The sequence below is a fragment of the Saccoglossus kowalevskii genome, chromosome 9 (assembly GCF_978046115.1).
Source record: "Saccoglossus kowalevskii chromosome 9, keSacKowa6.1, whole genome shotgun sequence".
In the NCBI taxonomy this organism is placed as follows: domain Eukaryota; kingdom Metazoa; phylum Hemichordata; class Enteropneusta; family Harrimaniidae; genus Saccoglossus; species Saccoglossus kowalevskii.
Genome location: NC_140649.1, coordinates 35,781,965 through 35,806,022, shown reverse-complemented (window position 1 = coordinate 35,806,022; position 24,058 = coordinate 35,781,965). Strand labels below are relative to the sequence as shown.

Genomic DNA, 24,058 nt, shown 5'->3' with positions numbered 1-24,058 from the left:
AAGAAAATTATGCAATTTCATTTCGTGCTGTGAAGCACCTGTTTAAAAAACTTCCTACGCTTATTATCATTTCCTCATCTGTATTTTTAAGTAGATATATTAAAGTTTCTGGAATGAATTGGTAATTTTAGCAGAAAATGCAATATCTGTCGTTTTTTTTTGTCTGTCTAAATATTTAGGGCAAAGTAATAAAAAGTGTAATTTATCTTCAATGTCATTTCGCGAGCATTAATTACAAATTATGTTTTAATAATGTTTTATAAATATCGTTATGTGTGAAATCGAATGTAAAAACAGAACTATCAGATCACAGCGCCGTAGTGACGTCTGTTAAGCGTCCGTAGGGGTTTTTAATGCCATATGGTCCCACATTACAGTATATTTCAAGGTTTTCAATAGTTTTTCGTAATTATTTTGCATGTAATAAACGTATTACACAATTTTGTAGAAAATATATACATATTCTACCAAAAGTGAGATAGTATAACAATTGTTTTAATATTGAAGTAAGTGTATTAAACAATATATTCTCATAATGATATTTCAAAATTGAACTATAACTATAAAACTATAGAAATAAAGTTTAAAATCAAATTATTTGATCTTGTAATGAACGGAAAATCGCCTATTTAGGCAAATTGCTGCAATGTTCGTAAACACCAGCAAACAAAACTGGAGAGGGCGCCATCTATGGCCGTCATCAACATCGCATTCGGTGCGGGAGAGTTTCTCTAAACTTGGCGCCTTTCATTTTAACTAACGCATCTCATCGATGCCTTTTTTCTATATTTAGGTGAATAGTAATATAATATAAAATATCTTGGCTAAACCAACATAACACACGTCTGCCGGTCACCACTTTTTCTCTTGTGACGTGGCGCCGTGTGACAGGCGGAACGCGTGGAACAGCGTCTGTGTCGTCATCAATGCGTGTTGCTGGTGGCAACAAGTGCAAGATGTGTTCCATTCCCAAACTCACTTCGTAAAGTACGGACGTACAAGTCGAGCTGTCTAGCTTTTAACGATTGTTTTAAAACCTACATAAAATGGCGGATGAAGTATTGGAAAATTATATTACAGAGTTTGTAAGTATTTCTGTTTGTTCTAGCACGACTTTTCGCCACTTTTGAATCATACCACACATCACATGACTTGTCGTTTTTACACTGATACTCGATGTTATTCAACACACGTAGTTACGCTAGCACTGCAGTTTTTTTATTTAAAGCCTATTTATAATACATTTCTATTACATTTCAGTTGCGGGAAATGTATCGACCATCGGTATCCAAGATAGACGGAGGCTTTCTCGTCAGATTACTCGAGGGCACAGTTTCTTACATGACGTCTTCATGCCCGGTGTGGATGAGAGCCAATGCTGTTGTTAGATTCCCGTTTTTTCTCACCATCCGCAGAAAGGTAACGTGTTTTTAACACCTCTCGTCGTCGTGAATTATTCTAATTTTGAATCGAATTGTTATTTTCATTTCAATGCATTACTTTTTCAGGGTAGTTTATCCGATCAACTTATCACACTTGAAGACTACGAAATAGTGACAAAACCGAAACTGCCTGCAGTGGCTCCAAAAAAATCACACATGTTTGCACTCGTCTCAAAGGTAAGTTACCTCCTCCATGAAAAATATTAATGTCATTTTATTGTCACTGTCTGCATTTACACACTGTGAAGACAATAAGAAGATATATCTTTTCAATCTCTGATAGAAAAAGTCATTGTACTTTTCATCTCGAAAGAGATCAAAAATGACGAAGTGGTTAGCGGTGTTTACGATACTTAAGATGGACACCAAGGAATACCATCGGAGAATGAGGGAGATAAAGAAAGGTAAAGATATATTACGTAATTCAAAGACATTGTGCGACTTTTTGCAGTTACTTCGACTTTCATTTTCCACATCGTTTTAACATTATTGCTTCAGGTTATTTTAAGAATAGTGATGATATTGTGCCTGCGAATGTGCCGCCATAAGCAACGAAATCAAAGTTATATTGATAATAATTTTCTTTTCAGCCGAGCTATCTAAACCACCCACTCCCAAATATGTGCCTAATTTGAAAAAGATTCCAAAAATTGACGGCAGTCCAGAGGTAAGACGATATTCGACACAAGTATATCCAGTTATAATATGACATATCAGACGGCATGAACACTCACTAAAGAAACACACGGAGCTGTATAGTCTTACGCGCTCGTGTTCCCGTTCGCCATCACTTTGACAAGACAATATATTTTGTGTCAAATGTGAAATACTTTGTTTACTTTTAGTCGGCGCATTACGCATGCATTTGATACTTTATAGGGGAGTTTTAGCATAGTCTGTCTGCGCATGTGCGGGTAACAACTTACGAGAATCCCTGGTATAGCGTTTATATTAATCTTATATATTAATTGCAGTTTCGCGAATGGCTTGATGCGTATTGCGACCACGGATTTAAGATGTTAGAAGAACAACACAAAATTAGAGATATGAAGTCCGGTATAAAGACAATAGATGGCAACAATAACAAGGAAAATAATGAAGCAACTCCAACGACGCAGGTTAGTTGTTAGAAAAATTAAGGTTATACTAATATGTCATCGTTAAAAATGTTTTTTTTTGTCTCGTGACGATTTATTTATATATATATATATATATATATATATATATGTAACTTCTCTATTGTACAGGTGCCCGTAATTCAGTACTTGAGTGAAAATGACGCCATAGAAAATGAACTTCAAATTGAAGAAAATTGTGCGACAGTGATCGAAAGCGCCACCAGCGGTGATGACGCGAATAACGAGAGAGAAACTGACGAAGTACTGCCATACGGTTGCCAGGCAGATGACATAAAAGGCTGCTCAAAATCTCGCCATCGGAGAAGATGGTGGCATAAACTACTACATAGACCGATCTCAGTCTCGTCTGATATATAACACTAAATACTGCATAATTTACATTTCTATTGTTACTGTATTTTTAAATATATTCAACAAAATACGTATTATCGTTCAAAACACGTATCTTTATCAGTTCTACCACAGGGGGCCCAGGAACTATAATCAACGGTAGTACGCAGTCTCTATGAGCGGGGGGGGGGGTTATCGGCTGGTATCTAGTGTAAGAAATAGACAAGGGATGAAGGCTCCAGCCAGCTCACATTTTTTAAACTCGAAAAAACAGACGAAAAGAATGAAAAATAAAATCTAAAAAAAATACCAGGTTGAAGAATATTAGTTGCTTCTTCAAATTTCGCCAAAGCCCTACCTATATTTTACCGATATCTGCAGAATAAATCAAGAAAACTACACAAATTTACTCCATTTAGGAATTCCTAACGGTTTGCCCGAACGCAGGCACAGTTGGAGGCGTGGCCTGTTCAGCATTTGTCAACAACCAATCACAAGACTGGTTACGAACCACATCGAGGTCACGACTCGGTTAGCCTTGCTCAACTGGTTCGTAACCAGTTCCAGTCAAATTTGCGCAATGAAAAAACACGCGACACGTCCACTGTCTATTGCACCATTCACGAGAGTGTAACTGCGCGGCGCGTTTTCCTTGTCTTAGATATATTGTAAGCCGAGCAACATACAGACAAGCGCTACTTCACGCGTGACTGTGGCTTCAGGGACTATACGACAAATTTACAAATATGCCTGTCTTTTACGGCCGTATTTTTTTTTAGCGCGATTTGTTGGTAGTGGACTGAACCATCAGATATTGAACAATTTAATTTACACTATCGCAACCACAAACCAATTTTCATAAATTTCAAAAATCAAATTCAAAACGTGGTTTCTATTGGCCAATGGAATAACATTGGAACATTTTCAAATAACGTCATTGAACACAGCACTCGTTGATTGGCTGTCACTGGAATTTATAAATATTACCAAGACAACGACATACGCGAGAAACTGAGACTGGAAATTGAGTGCTGACCAGCTACAAAGGACTGGGTTGGGGCATACCATTATGCAATAGGGGGGGGGGTATGTCCTAAAATTTCCCGGACACTCCAGCTGGGCTCTACTATCTAACAGTAAATGCACAGAGGCGGTGGAACGAAACTTTGCATGAGGGGGTGAGATCTGAAATCTAGACCATCTGAAACGCTATTTCCTGCATTTTGAGGGCAAATTTTTGCTGACACAAAGGGTTTCATCTTGATTTTTGGAGGAGCTAAATACACAGCAGTGGAAAGGGAAAATAATTACCACCAAAAATAAAAAAAATGATCTTATTTAATATCGAAAGTATAAAAATGCACTAAATCCTGCATTTGAAATTTATTTACCAAACTATTTACAGCCAAGACTATGAATACTAGTAATGGCACTAATATTCTTGCTTTGTTTACCACAATTGTCACTACACACATTTTTTGAACACCACAGAAACAGAAAAAGTTTGATCTTAGCAAAGTACAGAATGCTTAACGATCTCAATGCAACGAGTTAAAAAACATACATATTTAAAATAAACATTAAACATGGTCAAAAATCTGTACAAATAGTAAAATAATGTTGACATCTGTAAGGAATCAAATTTGATAACATAACATAACTATACTAGGACCTTCATCACATAATTCCTTAGATAAATATCAAAGTCCCTAACCCTAATCTTATGAGTTCTTTTTTATGCTAGTTATTTCATGTAATATTTCAGTTCTTTGCAAATTATACCAATGGAACTTATAGGAAATTTTGTGAGTCAATGAAAATCATATAATTTTGTAGCAGTGACAATTTCACGGGAGTCCCTATGACAGGTTGTCAGTGATTTGTTTGACATTGTTCCTTCAAACACTATGTGATCACTGAATACATAAATGATTCCTTAAATATTCCTTAAAAAAATTTCAAAACCATGTTATCAGAATAGAGAAAAAAAAGTCACCAACATTGTAATAGAGCAGGATTTGTTTTTGCACCTCAAGTAGTGTTACATTCACTTCAGTCACTGTGTACAATGTTCCATTGATCTACGGTACTTGGAAAATATCAAAACAAGTATCCTCGGGGGCGGAGCTACGTCACGGACGTTCTACGTTGCTAAGACGCGCACCACTGTACCACGTATTTCTATGGGCTCTGTGCGCGCTGCTGTGGACCGCCGGTGGAGCCGGTGAAAACTCAAGAAAACAACACAAAATCAACTTTGAAGTAATCCTGAACAACCAAATTTATATATGTTACACACGTAGGGCTAATCTTGTTATACTGTTCAGGGGACTCTCAACAACCATCGCAAAGTACCGTTTTCTGCGAGTTTTTGGTCTTTGTTTTCACCGCGAGGGTTGCCAGGCGGTAGAAAATGCTCGGACGTCCGCCCCCGAGAATTATGGCTAATTTTCTCTTAACAAGGTATCAGTTGCCATTGTCATCTGAGATCCAATTTATTTACTGGTTTTCAATGAGTAAAGTTAAGACATGATGTCTGGTCAAAGTTTCATTTAAAAGAATTACAAAAATACAAACACTGACTGGGTAATACTCAATATAATTTACAATAAAACTTCAGTTTAAAGTTATCAGAATAAATTTTGATGGTATAGCGCCCTCTAGTGTCATAAACTGCATATTCTGTGTCAATTTTGAGAGTTGCACAAGTCAAAACATTTCTGCATTCCATTATAATTCTTTAATATATTTTGGTCTGTAGATCACAGATCTTCTATAACTTTTCGATAATTTTTATTAAGTACAAAATAACTGTCCTCATCACCATAGGAACAGCTTGTCACCTCAGTAACCTTATCATCATGTCTGTTAACTTGGGTAACATTGACATCACTATGATCGTCACTAAGATTGTTATCACACATGAAGATATCATCTAGGAAATCCATATTTGCTTTTTTACACAAGGAGATACTAGAACTTGATTCTCTTTCTATGGTAGTCACCTGTGGTGGCTGTGGACTGTCTTCTACACTGATTGTACCATCTGTTTCACTGTCCATACAAAGTAGTTCATCATGTATATTCTGTGCACCTGATTCATGTTGAAAAACTCCGGCTTTTCTCCTACTTAAAGCTCCTTCCTTAAGGGACACATTTTCCTCCTCCAAATCACCGTCATTACTACTCTCATCTTTTCTCTCAATATCATTCCTCTCCTCATCACTGTCACTTCTGTAAACAACTTTCCTCCTGTTTTTGTACATGCATCTTTTATCACGTCTATAATTTTCTTCCTCGCTTTCATCACTGTCAAAATTCACAGCTAGTGGTCTTCTTTTTCGCATTCTTGTATTCTGTGGCCGTTTTCTCAATGCTGCATTTTTCTTAACATTTTTTACCCGTATTTGTTTGTTTTTAGGTTTCTCCTCTGCCACTTTCACAGTGTATAAGCCTTTGGTATCAACTACTTGTAGGTGAGCATATTTTTTAGAATAATAGTCTTCTAAAATCTCAAGTCGTTCCTTGGAATCAATCGAGAGGACAGTTTCAGCGAACTCCAACGTTGATTTATATGATAAAGATTTAGCTATGTCGGCAAAATGTTGTCTGAAAAACAAACGTACACACATTACAAAAATATATTCCTAAGATGTAGGATGATTATACTTAGCTTCCTTTATAATAAGTATAGCACGTTTCCACAATTTATATAGCCTGTTGGTATGAGTGCACATCTACATGTGGAGGAATATATAAACATTGCCCGCCTAGTCCTCACTGTCAGATAACCTTTTATTATCCTAGTCCTCACTGTCTTTGTTTCACCATTGACTATTTTGTTGTTCACATTCCAAATTTATTTACTCCATGCTTCCACAAATTATAATCCCCCTTTTCAGACTCTGATGAAGACTAATAAATCATCACTATTCACCTTGTTATGGTCTTTGGAGTCTCTCCAATTAAAAGCGTAACATTCCCAGTGATGCGAGATTCTCGTTTACTATGCAAAACAACAGGATTGTATAAGCAGCATGGATCATCAGACTGTGTCGTGTTATCTTCGGTGATGAGAGACTGAGTAATCGATGACTTACACGACACTCCTAAATCATCGCTCTCTTCGCTATTTGGCTGAAAGATAAAGATAATTTATGTATTTAATTTTTTTTTAAATGTAGTGTTATCAATATGCTACAAAAGAGAACTGAAGAATACACAATGTTCACAATAATGAATAGATAAAAAGTCCAAAGCTTGAAAATGGATGTTTAATTCACCCGAAACGTTCTGATCACGTAAATTAAAGCTGTCGTCAAAACAGCACATGTGGATATTCTACTTTTATACTATTATTGTTTTCTGTTAATTCTGTGATTGGTCTTTACTGACATTGAGAGTACCACACATTATAACATTATATACAGTACTGTTCATAAATAAAACACACCATAAACATTGCTCACATAATACTTTATCGTCACAAAATAGAACCTTTAGCTCCGACCAAGCACGACATTTGTATACAAAAAATGCTTTTTATAATAACTGGCTACTATCAATAAGTAAACAGCTGTAGGTCCTGCATAGTGTAGTTCTGATGACAGTACTGCTGTATCACCTTTCCTAAATGATGTAGTGGTAACAAGACAGTCGTTTTGCTTGGTTAAACAGTTTTATTTATTGCAGATTTCATCTTCAAATGTACAAATCATTGAGTGACCGAAATATGTACCAAACAATATAATATTAATTAATTTCCAAAATTGTGTATCCCAGTTTTAGTGCAGCCACCCCACCCTCCTTTCACTCTATGCTGAGAACAATACCTGTGATAGAGTCTGAATATGGCAGTTTGCTGGCATCTGTGAATACTGTTCTAGCTCATATACGTCTTTAATTGCACATTTAGAAACATGGTGCTCCACACGACTGCCTCCAACCACCGCCATATTGGAATGGATATAATTCGCACCACATTCCTCTGTAATAATAAACAAAACAGACTTATGAACCAACAACTGAAGTCAGTTGCATCAACAGTTCAAGAATTTTGAATTTTCTATGAAAAGAACAGATTTTGTATATAAAGTGATGTACCAGTAGTTGATTATCAAAAACATAAATCAAGACGTTCAAAGGGTTGGTAATACACAAAACAATATTTATTATTTCAGAATTTTTGTGTATTTTATTTACTCTGGAAAAAAATGGCAACTTACTGAGAATAACTTCCATAGAATCTTCTGCATCACTTGAATAATTGTTTTTAGCTTTCGTTTTTTTCTTTTTCCTTCGAACATTCCTGGCAATTCCATCTTCTTCGTCCTCTGATGACACATCAAGAAACTGAACATTTCTCTTCACTTTCCTCTTCATTTTGTTCTCCTCCTGATGTGCATCTCCTTTCTTTGAGGATGACAATGTTCCCTTTCTACTCAATGCTTCTTTGTATCTCTCATTCCTAACTGAATGTCTCAACATCTGTTCACTTTTCAAATTCAGCTTTGCATCTTCATCTAGACTATTTGATGTATCAAGACTCATCATCTCGTCACTTTCATCCTCATCAGTTTTTATTTCCATATGTTGTGTCCTCAATATTCCAGCATCGTGTCTATCTACTTCATCACTGTCATCGCTATGGTAACTGATCTGTGACCTGATCCAATCATCTTCACTGTTTACACAATCATCATTTTTTTCTTCTTGTTCCTACAATATAATAAAAAATATAATGATGAAATCTTTTCAAGAAATTTACATCAAAAATCAATTTTGTAGAATATTGATCAATATTGAGTGTCCATAAAAATATTTATATTATTTAACCATGTTGATAGTCTTTCTGTGTTGTTTCAATCACAGTCACTCAACACCGTGAGGGACTGTGTTTTAGTATAAATGTATACAGTTCCATCACACTAACCATGTTATACTCATTGTTATTATGTGGTACATGTAAAATATTTCATCAATGTGTGGCATAATGGTTAATAATGCTGCTTTGGTGACTATGTTTGTGGCCCAATCTGTAGGGAACAAAACTTGCAATTCCTAAAATGAGGAATGGCATCCAGTCCAAGGAGACATATAAAAGTGATTTCCCTCTTGTACAAATTCATTCATTCATTTAGGTTCACAAGTTTGATTGATTCACTGATTGATTGATTGATTGATTGATTGATTGATTGATCCATCTCATCCCATTCCATTTAAATTGCAAGAATTATTCCACCCCAATATATTTTCTCACTATTTATTTATACATACATTTTCTTCATAATTTTCCACTTCTTCATCGACATGGCTTTCAGGACTTGTATACGGAGCCATCATTATACCTTGCTCAAAAGTTTTTTCTCTCTGAATAATAACAAAAAAATTAAGAAAGTGAAGGAATTGTGATCATGTACAAACAAACCAAAGTAGAGATAAGGGTCAATAAACAAGGGCATATGAAATCCACTGCATACTGAGGACACATTTTTGTCTACTGAATAATAAGTTATCAATTATTGAAGAGAATATGGATAACTGTAAACAGGTGAAAACAGAGGCTTTTGGAATTATTAGTGAGGAATTCACAATTGTGCTTTCAAAATTTGTTTATGACAATAGCACTGAAGTCTACGGTAGCTTTAGAATATATATGAAATTCTATTTATACCGCAATAAGGTCTTCTGTTAGGCAGCCACCTCTACCAAACCTAAAGACATTCTCCGGACCATACAGCTCACCAGGTTGGCTTTTATCACCTGCAACTGCATTGAAATATCGCTTTGAACTCTCAGATGAAACCAGCGTACTGGCTATTTGCTGAAAGTAACAGGAATGAACAACTGTGAGAACAGAACCTGAAACAGATTAAGATTTCAATTGTATGGTGTGCCACAGGGCAGTGTTTTAGGCCCAATTCTTTTTACTCTCATTTGTGTTCCCTTGGACGATATCACGAGGAATGATTTGTTAAATTTCATGATGTATTCTGATGATACACAATTATATATTACGTGTACAAACACTGAAATGGATAGATCTGTGATTGGTCGTTCATTGATGGAATTTGGAAATGAATGCTGTCAAATAGGTTGGTTTTGAAAGACAGGAAAACTCAAAATATGGTAAGCATGAGCGTTTATCATGCCTTTGCGTTGGTTCTGATGAAATCAATCTTTCTGATCTAGTGAGTAATCTTGGGTTTCACATTGATAGTTTTGCTTTACCCCATAAACAAATATCAAATGTATGTAAATCAGTCTCTGATGAATTAAGACGTATTGGCCTTATTAGAAATGTTTTAAATCGTAGTAGTACTGTACAGTTAATTCATGCTTTTAAAACCCCTAAATTAGATTATTGTAATAGTTTTTATATTCATCTTCCTGATAATCTGATTGCCCGTCGTCAACGTATTACGTAAACATCAACACGTAACTCCTGTTCAAAATCTTCACTAGTTACCTGTTTCCCGGCAAACTGTTTTTAATGTTTGTTGATAAGATTTTACACAATAAAGTGCCATCTTATCTATCTGGCCTTATTACTATTCCAGTTCTAGTTACGCAAACTCATTTTTCATCCACTATAAGGTTATTTGAACCCCCGTTATAAACAAGAGCATTACAGAAAGAGGGTATTTTCAGTTGCTACAATCAGACTCTGGAATGTATTTTCCAGAACTCTTCGCCTTGCATCAACTTTCTCTGCTTTCAAGATCCAACCAAAAACTCATTTGCAAATTATGTGGCATGAGATGCAAATCATTGAAATATGATTTCTTTTCTTATTGCAAGACAAGCTTACTTTTCTAGTGCAAATATAGTATGTGTTTGTCTGATTTTTTTCCAGCATCAGTGTGCCCTCTCAGAACTGATTTTGTAAGGATCCGGAGTAAAAATAATATCTTTCAAACTCAAGTTCAGTCAGCTTGTTGACGGCTTAGAGAGCACACTGGTCTTTGCGTTTTTTGAGAGGGTATTATGTGTTTCAGGATAATAATTAAATCTCATTTCCAATTGTCTATTGCATTCAGTGATGCCATTGATCAGAATTAGTTTGGTTGATGTACACAAGCAGATCTTCAATTACATATCACCATGGATGGATATTTGAATGATACTAGTATGCCCTTATTTTATAAATACTGTAATTTAATTTATTTTAGCTGAAATTAATTTTCGGAATTTATTTTCACTGATTTGTGATGAGTTGAATGTGAAATATACGAAAAAAAAATATTTGCTGGATTTTATTTTCGCTGAAAGGATGCTTCAGTGAAAATAAAATCACACAACTAAATCATCAGAGAATTTAGTAAGGTAAAGAGAATAACAAGACATGAATAAACAAATGTAATAAAGAAATATGAAAATAATAATAACGTCAAGATCCTCACAAATTTTAATCAGGGGAATTATAGATAGTATCTTTAAGGTATAGTGAAAGGGCTTTTGCACTTTTCATTATCTCAAGAAAAATACCATCTGGTAAATTAGACTTGAGATCAAAATAGTAAAAATAAAGTATTCTACAGTACTTAATATGGTATATGGTGATGAATCATCTGATAAATTACAAACCTGTTTGTAAATCTGCCTAAGATACATGTTTTCTTCAATAGTGCCAGATGATATCAATCGGTACACCTTCACGTCTCGTTGCTGTCCGATTCGATAGGCTCTGTCCTGGGCTTGTTGGTCGTGAGCAGGATTCCAATTAGGATCGAATATGATGACTATGTTTGCCCCGGTCATATTCAAACCCAGTCCACCTGCCCTGTAATGAATGCAGAATGTTTGCCCTTAGTAGACATCTAAAAGATGTAATCGTTGCCAAAATAATTGTCTCATTTCAGCAATTTAGACTTTTTACAGTTTCGTCAAACTGTGATGGATGGTTTATAGAGGACTCTTACAGAACCAGAAACTTACTTTACACAGATTTTGATTACCAAAACTGTATACATATTCTGCAATGTAAGACATCATACCTCAACTAAAACATATTCCATAACCTAAAATTGGTCCAATAGTTTTACAGTTACATATCGAACATCAACTTTTGTCACCATTCACAAAATAAACCCACAATTGTGTTTCCTTATTTTTTTTAATAAAAAGATGTTGATTAAGACAATCGTGGTTCAAAATTAACAAAAACATTATGGAAAAATACAAAAATGTTGCCACCAACATTTTAGCAGAGAAAATTATGTCATCCAAAAAATTTAATAACAAGCATTCATAATGCATAGTCCCTGTTAAGTATTAGCTGTAGTCGATGTAAATGTTCAGCACAAGTGACATGTAGAAATGAAAGATCAATGTTTTTTTAATACCAACACTAACACAGATTATAGATTGTGTTACTGTCAGTATAGTACCTATGTGGGAACTTTGAACTGAATTGGACTACTAGTATATCCTACAAAGGAAATAGCATGAAAGAAAAATGCAGCCAGTCGGGTATTGTTGCTCAAGTATCTCCAAAAGAAATATGGCTTGCACCATAACCTAATATGTAAGGTCAATTCGTTACGTATCGTGCGACTATGTCTATTGTTTACAAAGTATAATCCAGGACTGGCAACATGCATGTCAGTCGGTACATAACTATATACAATAGTCCTGGTCGGGAGCATTTCCATGGTGGTCGCTAATTTTGAGTGCCAGTCGGGGCCGACCACCACCAACCAGCGTGGCAAGATCCCTGGGTCATCAAACAAAGTTCGATTGAAAATGCCCTATTCAACTTTGAACTGAATCAGGCCATATCGCTTTGTTCTGATCCAGGAAACAGTTCGGGACATAATACAGAATAATATTTTACGTTTTTTTATTAAAATGGCCACTATTTTGACAAATTTGAAACAGAAAATAGTATCCCATGATGCAATTGATTGATAACATTTCTACCTTCCCCTTATAAATCAACTGAGACAATGGCATATATTTCTTACTTACTTGGTTGATATTAGACAGACTGATACAGACTTGTCTTGATTGAACTCATGCACATAGTTCATTCTGACTGGACCAGGCGTCTTTCCATCGATACGTCGATATTCCATGCCAGTACCCATGATATACTGCTCCAAAATGTCTAACAACTGCAGAATGAAACATAAAACAATGAAAGTCATGGCCACAAGTCAATCTATTATCTGACAATTAGCAGTCAATCAGTTTTTATAGCACTGTTAATGGAATTAGAGGTTAGAATTTATGCAAAGTCCCACTTGCTATGCACCACTCCACTAATGCCTGGATTCAATGCTAGTAATATCTTCTGGTGTAGTCTAGAATCCATGCAATGTTTCACTCGATATACACCCAGATTCCACTAACATCTAGATACAATGCTAGTAATATCCCCTGGTGTAGACTAGAATCCATGCAATGTTCCACTCGATATACACCCAGATTCCACTAAAACCTAGATACAATACTAGTAATATCTCCTGGTATAGACTATAATCCATGCAATGTTCCACTCGATATACACCCAGATTCCACTAATACCTAGATACAATGCTAGTAATATCTCCTAGTGTAGTCTAGAATCTATGCAATGTTCCACTCGATATACACCCAGATTCCACTAACACCTAGATACAATGCTAGTAATATCTCCTGGTGTAGTCTAGAATCTATGCAATGTTCCACTCGATATACACCCAGATTCCACTGACACCTAGATACAATGCTAGTAATATCTCTTGGTGTAGTCTTGAATCTATGCAATGTTCCACTCGATATACATCCAGATTCCACTAACACGTAGATACAATGCTAGTAATATCTCCTGGTGTAGTCTAGAATCTATGCAATGTTCCACTCGATATACACCCAGATTCCACTGACACCTAGATACAATGCTAGTAATATCTCCTGGTGTAGTGTGGAATCTATGCAATGTTCCACTCGATATACATCCAGATTCCACTAACACCTAGATACAATGCTAGTAATATCTCCTGGTGTAGTGTGGAATCTATGCAATGTTCCACTCGATATACACCCAGATTCCACTGACACCTAGATACAATGCTAGTAATATCTCTTGGTGTAGTCTTGAATCTATGCAATGTTCCACTCGATATACATCCAGATTCCACTAACACATAGATACAATGCTAGTAATATCTCCTGGTGTAGTGTGGAATCTATGCAATGTTCCACTCGATATACACCCAGATTCCACTGACACCTAGATACAATGCTAGTAATATCTCTTGGTGTAGTCTAGAATCTATGCAATGTTCCACTCGATATACATCCAGATTCCACTAACACGTAGATACAATGCTAGTAATATCTCCTGGTGTAGTCTAGAATCTATGCAATGTTCCACTCGATATACACCCAGATTCCACTGACACCTAGATACAATGCTAGTAATATCTCTTGGTGTAGTCTTGAATCAATGCAATGTTCCACTCGACATACATCCAGATTCCACTAACACCTAGATACAATGCTAGTAATATCTCCTGGTGTAGTGTGGAATCTATGCAATGTTCCACTCGATATACACCCAGATTCCACTGACACCTAGATACAATGCTAGTAATATCTCTTGGTGTAGTCTTGAATCTATGCAATGTTCCACTCGATATACATCCAGATTCCACTAACACCTAGATACAATGCTAGTAATATCTCCTGGTGTAGTCTTGAATCTATGCAATGTTCCACTCGTTATACACCCAGATTCCACTGACACCTAGATACAATGCTAGTAATATCTCTTGGTGTAGTCTTGAATCTATGCAATGTTCCACTCGATATACATCCAGATTCCACTAACACGTAGATACAATGCTAGTAATATCTCCTGGTGTAGTCTAGAATCTATGCAATGTTCCACTCGATATACACCCAGATTCCACTGACACCTAGATACAATGCTAGTAATATATCTTGGTGTAGTCTAGAATCTATGCAATGTTCCACTCGATATACACCCAGATTCCACTAACACCTAGATACAATGCTAGTAATATCTCCTGGTGTAGTGTGGAATCTATGCAAAGTTCCACTCAATATACATCCAGATTCCACAAAAACACCTAGATACAATGCTAGTAATATCTCCTGGTGTAGTGTGGAATCTATGCAATGTTCCACTCGATATACACCCAGATTCCACTGACACCTAGATACAATGCTAGTAATATCTCTTGGTGTAGTCTTGAATCTATGCAATGTTCCACTCGATATACATCCAGATTCCACTAACACCTAGATACAATGCTAGTAATATCTCCTGGTGTAGTGTGGAATCTATGCAAGGTTCCACTCGATATACATCCAGATTCCACTAACACCTAGATACAATGCTAGTAATATCTCCTGGTGTAGTGTGGAATCTATGCAATGTTCCACTCGATATACACCCAGATTCCACTAACACCTAGATACAATGCTAGTAATATCTCCTGGTGTAGTGTGGAATCTATGCAATGTTCCACTCGATATACACCCAGATTCCACTAACATCTAGATACAATGCTAGTAATATCTCCTGGTGTAGTCTTGAATCAATGCAATGTTCCACTCGATATACATCCAGATTCCACTAACACCTAGATACAATGCTAGTAATATCTCCTGGTGTAGTGTGGAATCTATGCAATGTTCCACTCGATATACACCCAGATTCCACGGACACCTAGATACAATGCTAGTAATATCTCTTGGTGTAGTCTTGAATCTATGCAATGTTCCACTCGATATACATCCAGATTCCACTAACACGTAGATACAATGCTAGTAATATCTCCTGGTGTAGTCTAGAATCTATGCAATGTTCCACTCGATATACACCCAGATTCCACTGACACCTAGATACAATGCTAGTAATATCTCTTGGTGTAGTCTTGAATCAATGCAATGTTCCACTCGATATACACCCAGATTCCACTAACACCTAGATACAATGCTAGTAATATCTCTTGGTGTAGTCTTGAATCTATGCAATGTTCCACTCGATATACACCCAGATTCCACTAACACCTAGATACAATGCTAGTAATATCTCCTGGTGTAGTGTGGAATCTATGCAATGTTCCACTCAATATACATCCAGATTCCACAAAAACACCTAGATACAATGCTAGTAATATCGCCTGGTGTTGTGTGGAATCTATGCAATGTTCCACTCGATATACACCCAGATTCCACTGACACCTAGATACAATGCTAGTAATATCTCTTGGTGTAGTCTTGAATCTATGCAATGTTCCACTCGATATACATCCAGATTCCACTAACACCTAGATACAATGCTAGTAATATCTCCTGGTGTAGTGTGGAATCTATGCAATGTTCCACTCGATATACACCCAGATTCCACTGACACCTAGATACAATGCTAGTAATATCTCTTGGTGTAGTCTTGAATCTATGTAATGTTCCACTCGATATACATCCAGATTCCACTAACACCTAGATACAATGCTAGTAATATCTCCTGGTGTAGTGTGGAATCTATGCAATGTTCCACTCGATATACACCCAGATTCCACTAACACCTAGATACAATGCTAGTAATATCTCCTGGTGTTGACTAGAATCCATGCAATGTTCCACTCGATATACACCAGATTCCACTGACACCTAGATACAATGCTAGTAATATCTCCTGGTGTAGTGTGGAATCTATGCAATGTTCCACTCGATATACACCCAGATTCCACTAACATCTAGATACAATGCTAGTAATATCTCGTGGTGTAGTGTGGAATCTATGCAATGTTCCACTCGATATACATCCAGATTCCACTAACACCTAGATACAATGCTAGTAATATCTCCTGGTGTAGTGTGGAATCTATGCAATGTTCCACTCGATATACACCCAGATTCCACGGACACCTAGATACAATGCTAGTAATATCTCTTGGTGTAGTCTTGAATCTATGCAATGTTCCACTCGATATACATCCAGATTCCACTAACACGTAGATACAATGCTAGTAATATCTCCTGGTGTAGTCTAGAATCTATGCAATGTTCCACTCGATATACACCCAGATTCCACTGACACCTAGATACAATGCTAGTAATATCTCTTGGTGTAGTCTTGAATCAATGCAATGTTCCACTCGATATACACCCAGATTCCACTAACACCTAGATACAATGCTAGTAATATCTCTTGGTGTAGTCTTGAATCTATGCAATGTTCCACTCGATATACATCCAGATTCCACTAACACATAGATACAATGCTAGTAATATCTCCTGGTGTAGTGTGGAATCTATGCAATGTTCCACTCGATATACACCCAGATTCCACTGACACCTAGATACAATGCTAGTAATATCTCTTGGTGTAGTCTAGAATCTATGCAATGTTCCACTCGATATACATCCAGATTCCACTAACACATAGATACAATGCTAGTAATATCGCCTGGTGTTGTGTGGAATCTATGCAATGTTCCACTCGATATACACCCAGATTCCACTGACACCTAGATACAATGCTAGTAATATCTCTTGGTGTAGTCTTGAATCTATGCAATGTTCCACTCGATATACATCCAGATTCCACTAACACCTAGATACAATGCTAGTAATATCTCCTGGTGTAGTGTGGAATCTATGCAATGTTCCACTCGATATACACCCAGATTCCACTGACACCTAGATACAATGCTAGTAATATCTCTTGGTGTAGTCTTGAATCTATGTAATGTTCCACTCGATATACATCCAGATTCCACTAACACCTAGATACAATGCTAGTAATATCTCCTGGTGTAGTGTGGAATCTATGCAATGTTCCACTCGATATACACCCAGATTCCACTAACACCTAGATACAATGCTAGTAATATCTCCTGGTGTTGACTAGAATCCATGCAATGTTCCACTCGATATACACCCAGATTCCACTGACACCTAGATACAATGCTAGTAATATCTCCTGGTGTAGTGTGGAATCTATGCAATGTTCCACTCGATATACACCCAGATTCCACTAACATCTAGATACAATGCTAGTAATATCTCGTGGTGTAGTGTGGAATCTATGCAATGTTCCACTCGATATACATCCAGATTCCACTAACACCTAGATACAATGCTAGTAATATCTCCTGGTGTAGTGTGGAATCTATGCAATGTTCCACTCGATATACACCCAGATTCCACGGACACCTAGATACAATGCTAGTAATATCTCCTGGTGTAGTCTAGAATCTATGCAATGTTCCACTCGATATACACCCAGATTCCACTGACACCTAGATACAATGCTAGTAATATCTCTTGGTGTAGTCTTGAATCAATGCAATGTTCCACTCGATATACACCCAGATTCCACTAACACCTAGATACAATGCTAGTAATATCTCTTGGTGTAGTCTTGAATCTATGCAATGTTCCACTCGATATACATCCAGATTCCACTAACACATAGATACAATGCTAGTAATATCTCCTGGTGTAGTGTGGAATCTATGCAATGTTCCACTCGATATACACCCAGATTCCACTGACACCTAGATACAATGCTAGTAATATCTCTTGGTGTAGTCTAGAATCTATGCAATGTTCCACTCGATATACATCCAGATTCCACTAACACCTAGATACAATGCTAGTAATATCTCCTGGTGTAGTGTGGAATCTATGCAATGTTCCACTCGATATACACCCAGATTCCACTGACACCTAGATACAATGCTAGTAATATCTCTTGGTGTAGTCTAGAATCTATGCAATGTTCCACTCGATATACATCCAGATTCCACTAACACCTAGATACAATGCTAGTAATATCGCCTGGTGTTGTGTGGAATCTATGCAATGTTCCACTCGATATACACCCAGATTCCACTGACACCTAGATACAATGCTAGTAATATCTCTTGGTGTAGTCTTGAATCTATGCAATGTTCCACTCGATATACATCCAGATTCCACTAACACCTAGATACAATGCTAGTAATATCTCCTGGTGTAGTGTGGAATCTATGCAATGTTCCACTCGATATACACCCAGATTCCACGGACACCTAGATACAATGCTAGTAATATCTCTTGGTGTAGTCTTGAATCTATGCAATGTTCCACTCGATATACATCCAGATTCCACTAACACGTAGATACAATGCTAGTAATATCTCCTGGTGTAGTCTAGAATCTATGCAATGTTCCACTCGATATACACCCAGATTCCACTGACACCTAGATACAATGCTAGTAATATCTCTTGGTGTAGTCTTGAATCAATGCAATGTTCCACTCGATATACACCCAGATTCCACTAACACCTAGATACAATGCTAGTAATATCTCTTGGTGTAGTCTTGAATCTATGCAATGTTCCACTCGATATACATCCAGATTCCACTAACACATAGATACAATGCTAGTAATATCTCCTGGTGTAGTGTGGAATCTATGCAATGTTCCACTCGATATACACCCAGATTCCACTGACACCTAGATACAATGCTAGTAATATCTCTTGGTGTAGTCTAGAATCTATGCAATGTTCCACTCGATATACATCCAGATTCCACTAACACCTAGATACAATGCTAGTAATATCGCCTGGTGTTGTGTGGAATCTATGCAATGTTCCACTCGATATACACCCAGATTCCACTGACACCTAGATACAATGCTAGTAATATCTCTTGGTGTAGTCTTGAATCTATGCAATGTTCCACTCGAAATACATCCAGATTCCACTAACACCTAGATACAATGCTAGTAATATCTCCTGGTGTAGTGTGGAATCTATGCAATGTTCCACTCGATATACACCCAGATTCCACTGACACCTAGATACAATGCTAGTAATATCTCTTGGTGTAGTCTTGAATCTATGTAATGTTCCACTCGATATACATCCAGATTCCACTAACACCTAGATACAATGCTAGTAATATCTCCTGGTGTAGTGTGGAATCTATGCAATGTTCCACTCGATATACACCCAGATTCCACTAACACCTAGATACAATGCTAGTAATATCTCCTGGTGTTGACTAGAATCCATGCAATGTTCCACTCGATATACACCCAGATTCCACTGACACCTAGATACAATGCTAGTAATATCTCCTGGTGTAGTGTGGAATCTATGCAATGTTCCACTCGATATACACCCAGATTCCACTAACATCTAGATACAATGCTAGTAATATCTCGTGGTGTAGTGTGGAATCTATGCAATGTTCCACTCGATATACATCCAGATTCCACTAACACCTAGATACAATGCTAGTAATATCTCCTGGTGTAGTGTGGAATCTATGCAATGTTCCACTCGATATACACCCAGATTCCACGGACACCTAGATACAATGCTAGTAATATCTCCTGGTGTAGTCTAGAATCTATGCAATGTTCCACTCGATATACACCCAGATTCCACTGACACCTAGATACAATGCTAGTAATATCTCTTGGTGTAGTCTTGAATCAATGCAATGTTCCACTCGATATACACCCAGATTCCACTAACACCTAGATACAATGCTAGTAATATCTCTTGGTGTAGTCTTGAATCTATGCAATGTTCCACTCGATATACATCCAGATTCCACTAACACATAGATACAATGCTAGTAATATCTCCTGGTGTAGTGTGGAATCTATGCAATGTTCCACTCGATATACACCCAGATTCCACTGACACCTAGATACAATGCTAGTAATATCTCTTGGTGTAGTCTAGAATCTATGCAATGTTCCACTCGATATACATCCAGATTCCACTAACACCTAGATACAATGCTAGTAATATCTCCTGGTGTAGTGTGGAATCTATGCAATGTTCCACTCGATATACACCCAGATTCCACTGACACCTAGATACAATGCTAGTAATATCTCTTGGTGTAGTCTAGAATCTATGCAATGTTCCACTCGATATACATCCAGATTCCACTAACACCTAGATACAATGCTAGTAATATCGCCTGGTGTTGTGTGGAATCTATGCAATGTTCCACTCGATATACACCCAGATTCCACTGACACCTAGATACAATGCTAGTAATATCTCTTGGTGTAGTCTTGAATCTATGCAATGTTCCACTCGATATACATCCAGATTCCACTAACACCTAGATACAATGCTAGTAATATCTCCTGGTGTAGTGTGGAATCTATGCAATGTTCCACTCGATATACACCCAGATTCCACTGACACCTAGATACAATGCTAGTAATATCTCTTGGTGTAGTCTTGAATATATGTAATGTTCCACTCGATATACATCCAGATTCCACTAACACCTAGATACAATGCTAGTAATATCTCCTGGTGTAGTGTGGAATCTATGCAATGTTCCACTCGATATACACCCAGATTCCACTAACACCTAGATACAATGCTAGTAATATCTCCTGGTGTTGACTAGAATCCATGCAATGTTCCACTCGATATACACCCAGATTCCACTGACACCTAGATACAATGCTAGTAATATCTCCTGGTGTAGTGTGGAATCTATGCAATGTTCCACTCGATATACACCCAGATTCCACTAACATCTAGATACAATGCTAGTAATATCTCGTGGTGTAGTGTGGAATCTATGCAATGTTCCACTCGATATACATCCAGATTCCACTAACACCTAGATACAATGCTAGTAATATCTCCTGGTGTAGTGTGGAATCTATGCAATGTTCCACTCGATATACACCCAGATTCCACGGACACCTAGATACAATGCTAGTAATATCTCTTGGTGTAGTCTTGAATCTATGCAATGTTCCACTCGATATACATCCAGATTCCACTAACACGTAGATACAATGCTAGTAATATCTCCTGGTGTAGTCTAGAATCTATGCAATGTTCCACTCGATATACACCCAGATTCCACTGACACCTAGATACAATGCTAGTAATATCTCTTGGTGTAGTCTTGAATCAATGCAATGTTCCACTCGATATACACCCAGATTCCACTAACACCTAGATACAATGCTAGTAATATCTCTTGGTGTAGTCTTGAATCTATGCAATGTTCCACTCGATATACATCCAGATTCCACTAACACATAGATACAATGCTAGTAATATCTCCTGGTGTAGTGTGGAATCTATGCAATGTTCCACTCGATATACACCCAGATTCCACTGACACCTAGATACAATGCTAGTAATATCTCTTGGTGTAGTCTAGAATCTATGCAATGTTCCACTCGATATACATCCAGATTCCACTAACACCTAGATACAATGCTAGTAATATCTCCTGGTGTAGTCTAGAATCTATGCAATGTTCCACTCGATATACACCCAGATTCCACTGACACCTAGATACAATGCTAGTAATATCTCTTGGTGTAGTCTTGAATCAATGCAATGTTCCACTCGACATACATCCAGATTCCACTAACACCTAGATACAATGCTAGTAATATCTCCTGGTGTAGTGTGGAATCTATGCAATGTTCCACTCGATATACACCCAGATTCCACTGACACCTAGATACAATGCTAGTAATATCTCTTGGTGTAGTCTAGAATCTATGCAATGTTCCACTCGATATACACCCAGATTCCACTAACACCTAGATACAATGCTAGTAATATCTCCTGGTGTAGTGTGGAATCTATGCAATGTTCCACTCAATATACATCCAGATTCCACAAAAACACCTAGATACAATGCTAGTAATATCGCCTGGTGTAGTGTGGAATCTATGCAATGTTCCACTCGATATACACCCAGATTCCACTGACACCTAGATACAATGCTAGTAATATCTCTTGGTGTAGTCTTGAATCTATGCAATGTTCCACTCGATATACATCCAGATTCCACTAACACCTAGATACAATGCTAGTAATATCTCCTGGTGTAGTGTGGAATCTATGCAATGTTCCACTCGATATACACCCAGATTCCACTGACACCTAGATACAATGCTAGTAATATCTCTTGGTGTAGTCTTGAATCTATGTAATGTTCCACTCGATATACATCCAGATTCCACTAACACCTAGATACAATGCTAGTAATATCTCCTGGTGTAGTGTGGAATCTATGCAATGTTCCACTCGATATACACCCAGATTCCACTAACACCTAGATACAATGCTAGTAATATCTCCTGGTGTTGACTAGAATCCATGCAATGTTCCACTCGATATACATCCAGATTCCACTAACACCTAGATACAATGCTAGTAATATCTCCTGGTGTAGTGTGGAATCTATGCAATGTTCCACTCGATATACACCCAGATTCCATGGACACCTAGATACAATGCTAGTAATATCTCCTGGTGTAGTGTGGAATCTATGCAATGTTCCACTCGATATACACCCAGATTCCACTAACACCTAGATATTATGCTAGTAATATCTCCTGGTGTAGACTAGAATCTATGCAATGTTCCACTCGATATACATCCAGATTCCACTAACACCAAGATACAATGCTAGTAATATCTCCTGTTGTAGTGTGGAATCTATGCAATGTTCCACTCGATATACACCCAGATTCCACTGACACCTAGATACAATGCTAGTAATATCTCTTGGTGTAGTCTTGAATCTATGCAATGTTCCACTCGATATACATCCAGATTCCACTAACACCTAGATACAATGCTAGTAATATCTCCTGGTGTAGTGTGGAATCTATGCAATGTTCCACTCGATATACACCCAGATTCAACTAACACCTAGATACAATGCTAGTAATATCTCCTGGTGTTGACTAGAATCCATGCAATGTTCCACTCGATATACACCCAGATTCCACTGACACCTAGATACAATGCTAGTAATATCTCCTGGTGTAGACTAGAATCTATGCAATGTTCCACTTGATATACACTCAGATTCCACTAATACCTAGATGCAATACTAGTAATATCCCCTGGTGTAGACTAGAATCCATGCAATGTTCCACTCAATATACACCCAGATTCCACTGACACCTAGATACAATGCTAGTAATATCTCCTGGTGTAGACGAGAATCTATGCAATGTTCCACTCGATATACACCCAGATTCCACTAACACCTTGATACAATGCTAGTAATATCTCCAGGTGTAGTGTAGAATCTATGCAATGTTCCACTCGATATACACCCAGATTCCACTAACACCTAGATACAATGCTAGTAATATCTCCTGGTGTAGACT

At 37.3% G+C, this 24,058-nt stretch overlaps 1 protein-coding gene across 1 annotated transcript in view; it reads right to left on the bottom strand.

Moving 5' to 3' along the window:
* Positions 1-4,231: 4,231 nt before the first annotated feature.
* Positions 4,232-24,058, bottom strand: part of LOC102809133 (DNA excision repair protein ERCC-6-like 2) — a 54,521-nt gene continuing 34,694 nt past the window's right edge. Inside the window, exons 18-25 of the mRNA XM_085504082.1 lie at positions 12,881-13,026; positions 11,498-11,693; positions 9,585-9,734; positions 9,188-9,280; positions 8,137-8,629; positions 7,744-7,898; positions 6,849-7,048; positions 4,232-6,520 (exon numbers count right to left, since the gene is read on the bottom strand). Coding sequence (XP_085360208.1) covers positions 5,674-6,520; positions 6,849-7,048; positions 7,744-7,898; positions 8,137-8,629; positions 9,188-9,280; positions 9,585-9,734; positions 11,498-11,693; positions 12,881-13,026 — 2,280 coding nt within the window. The 3' untranslated portion in view covers positions 4,232-5,673. The remainder of the gene's footprint in view (positions 6,521-6,848; positions 7,049-7,743; positions 7,899-8,136; positions 8,630-9,187; positions 9,281-9,584; positions 9,735-11,497; positions 11,694-12,880; positions 13,027-24,058) is intronic.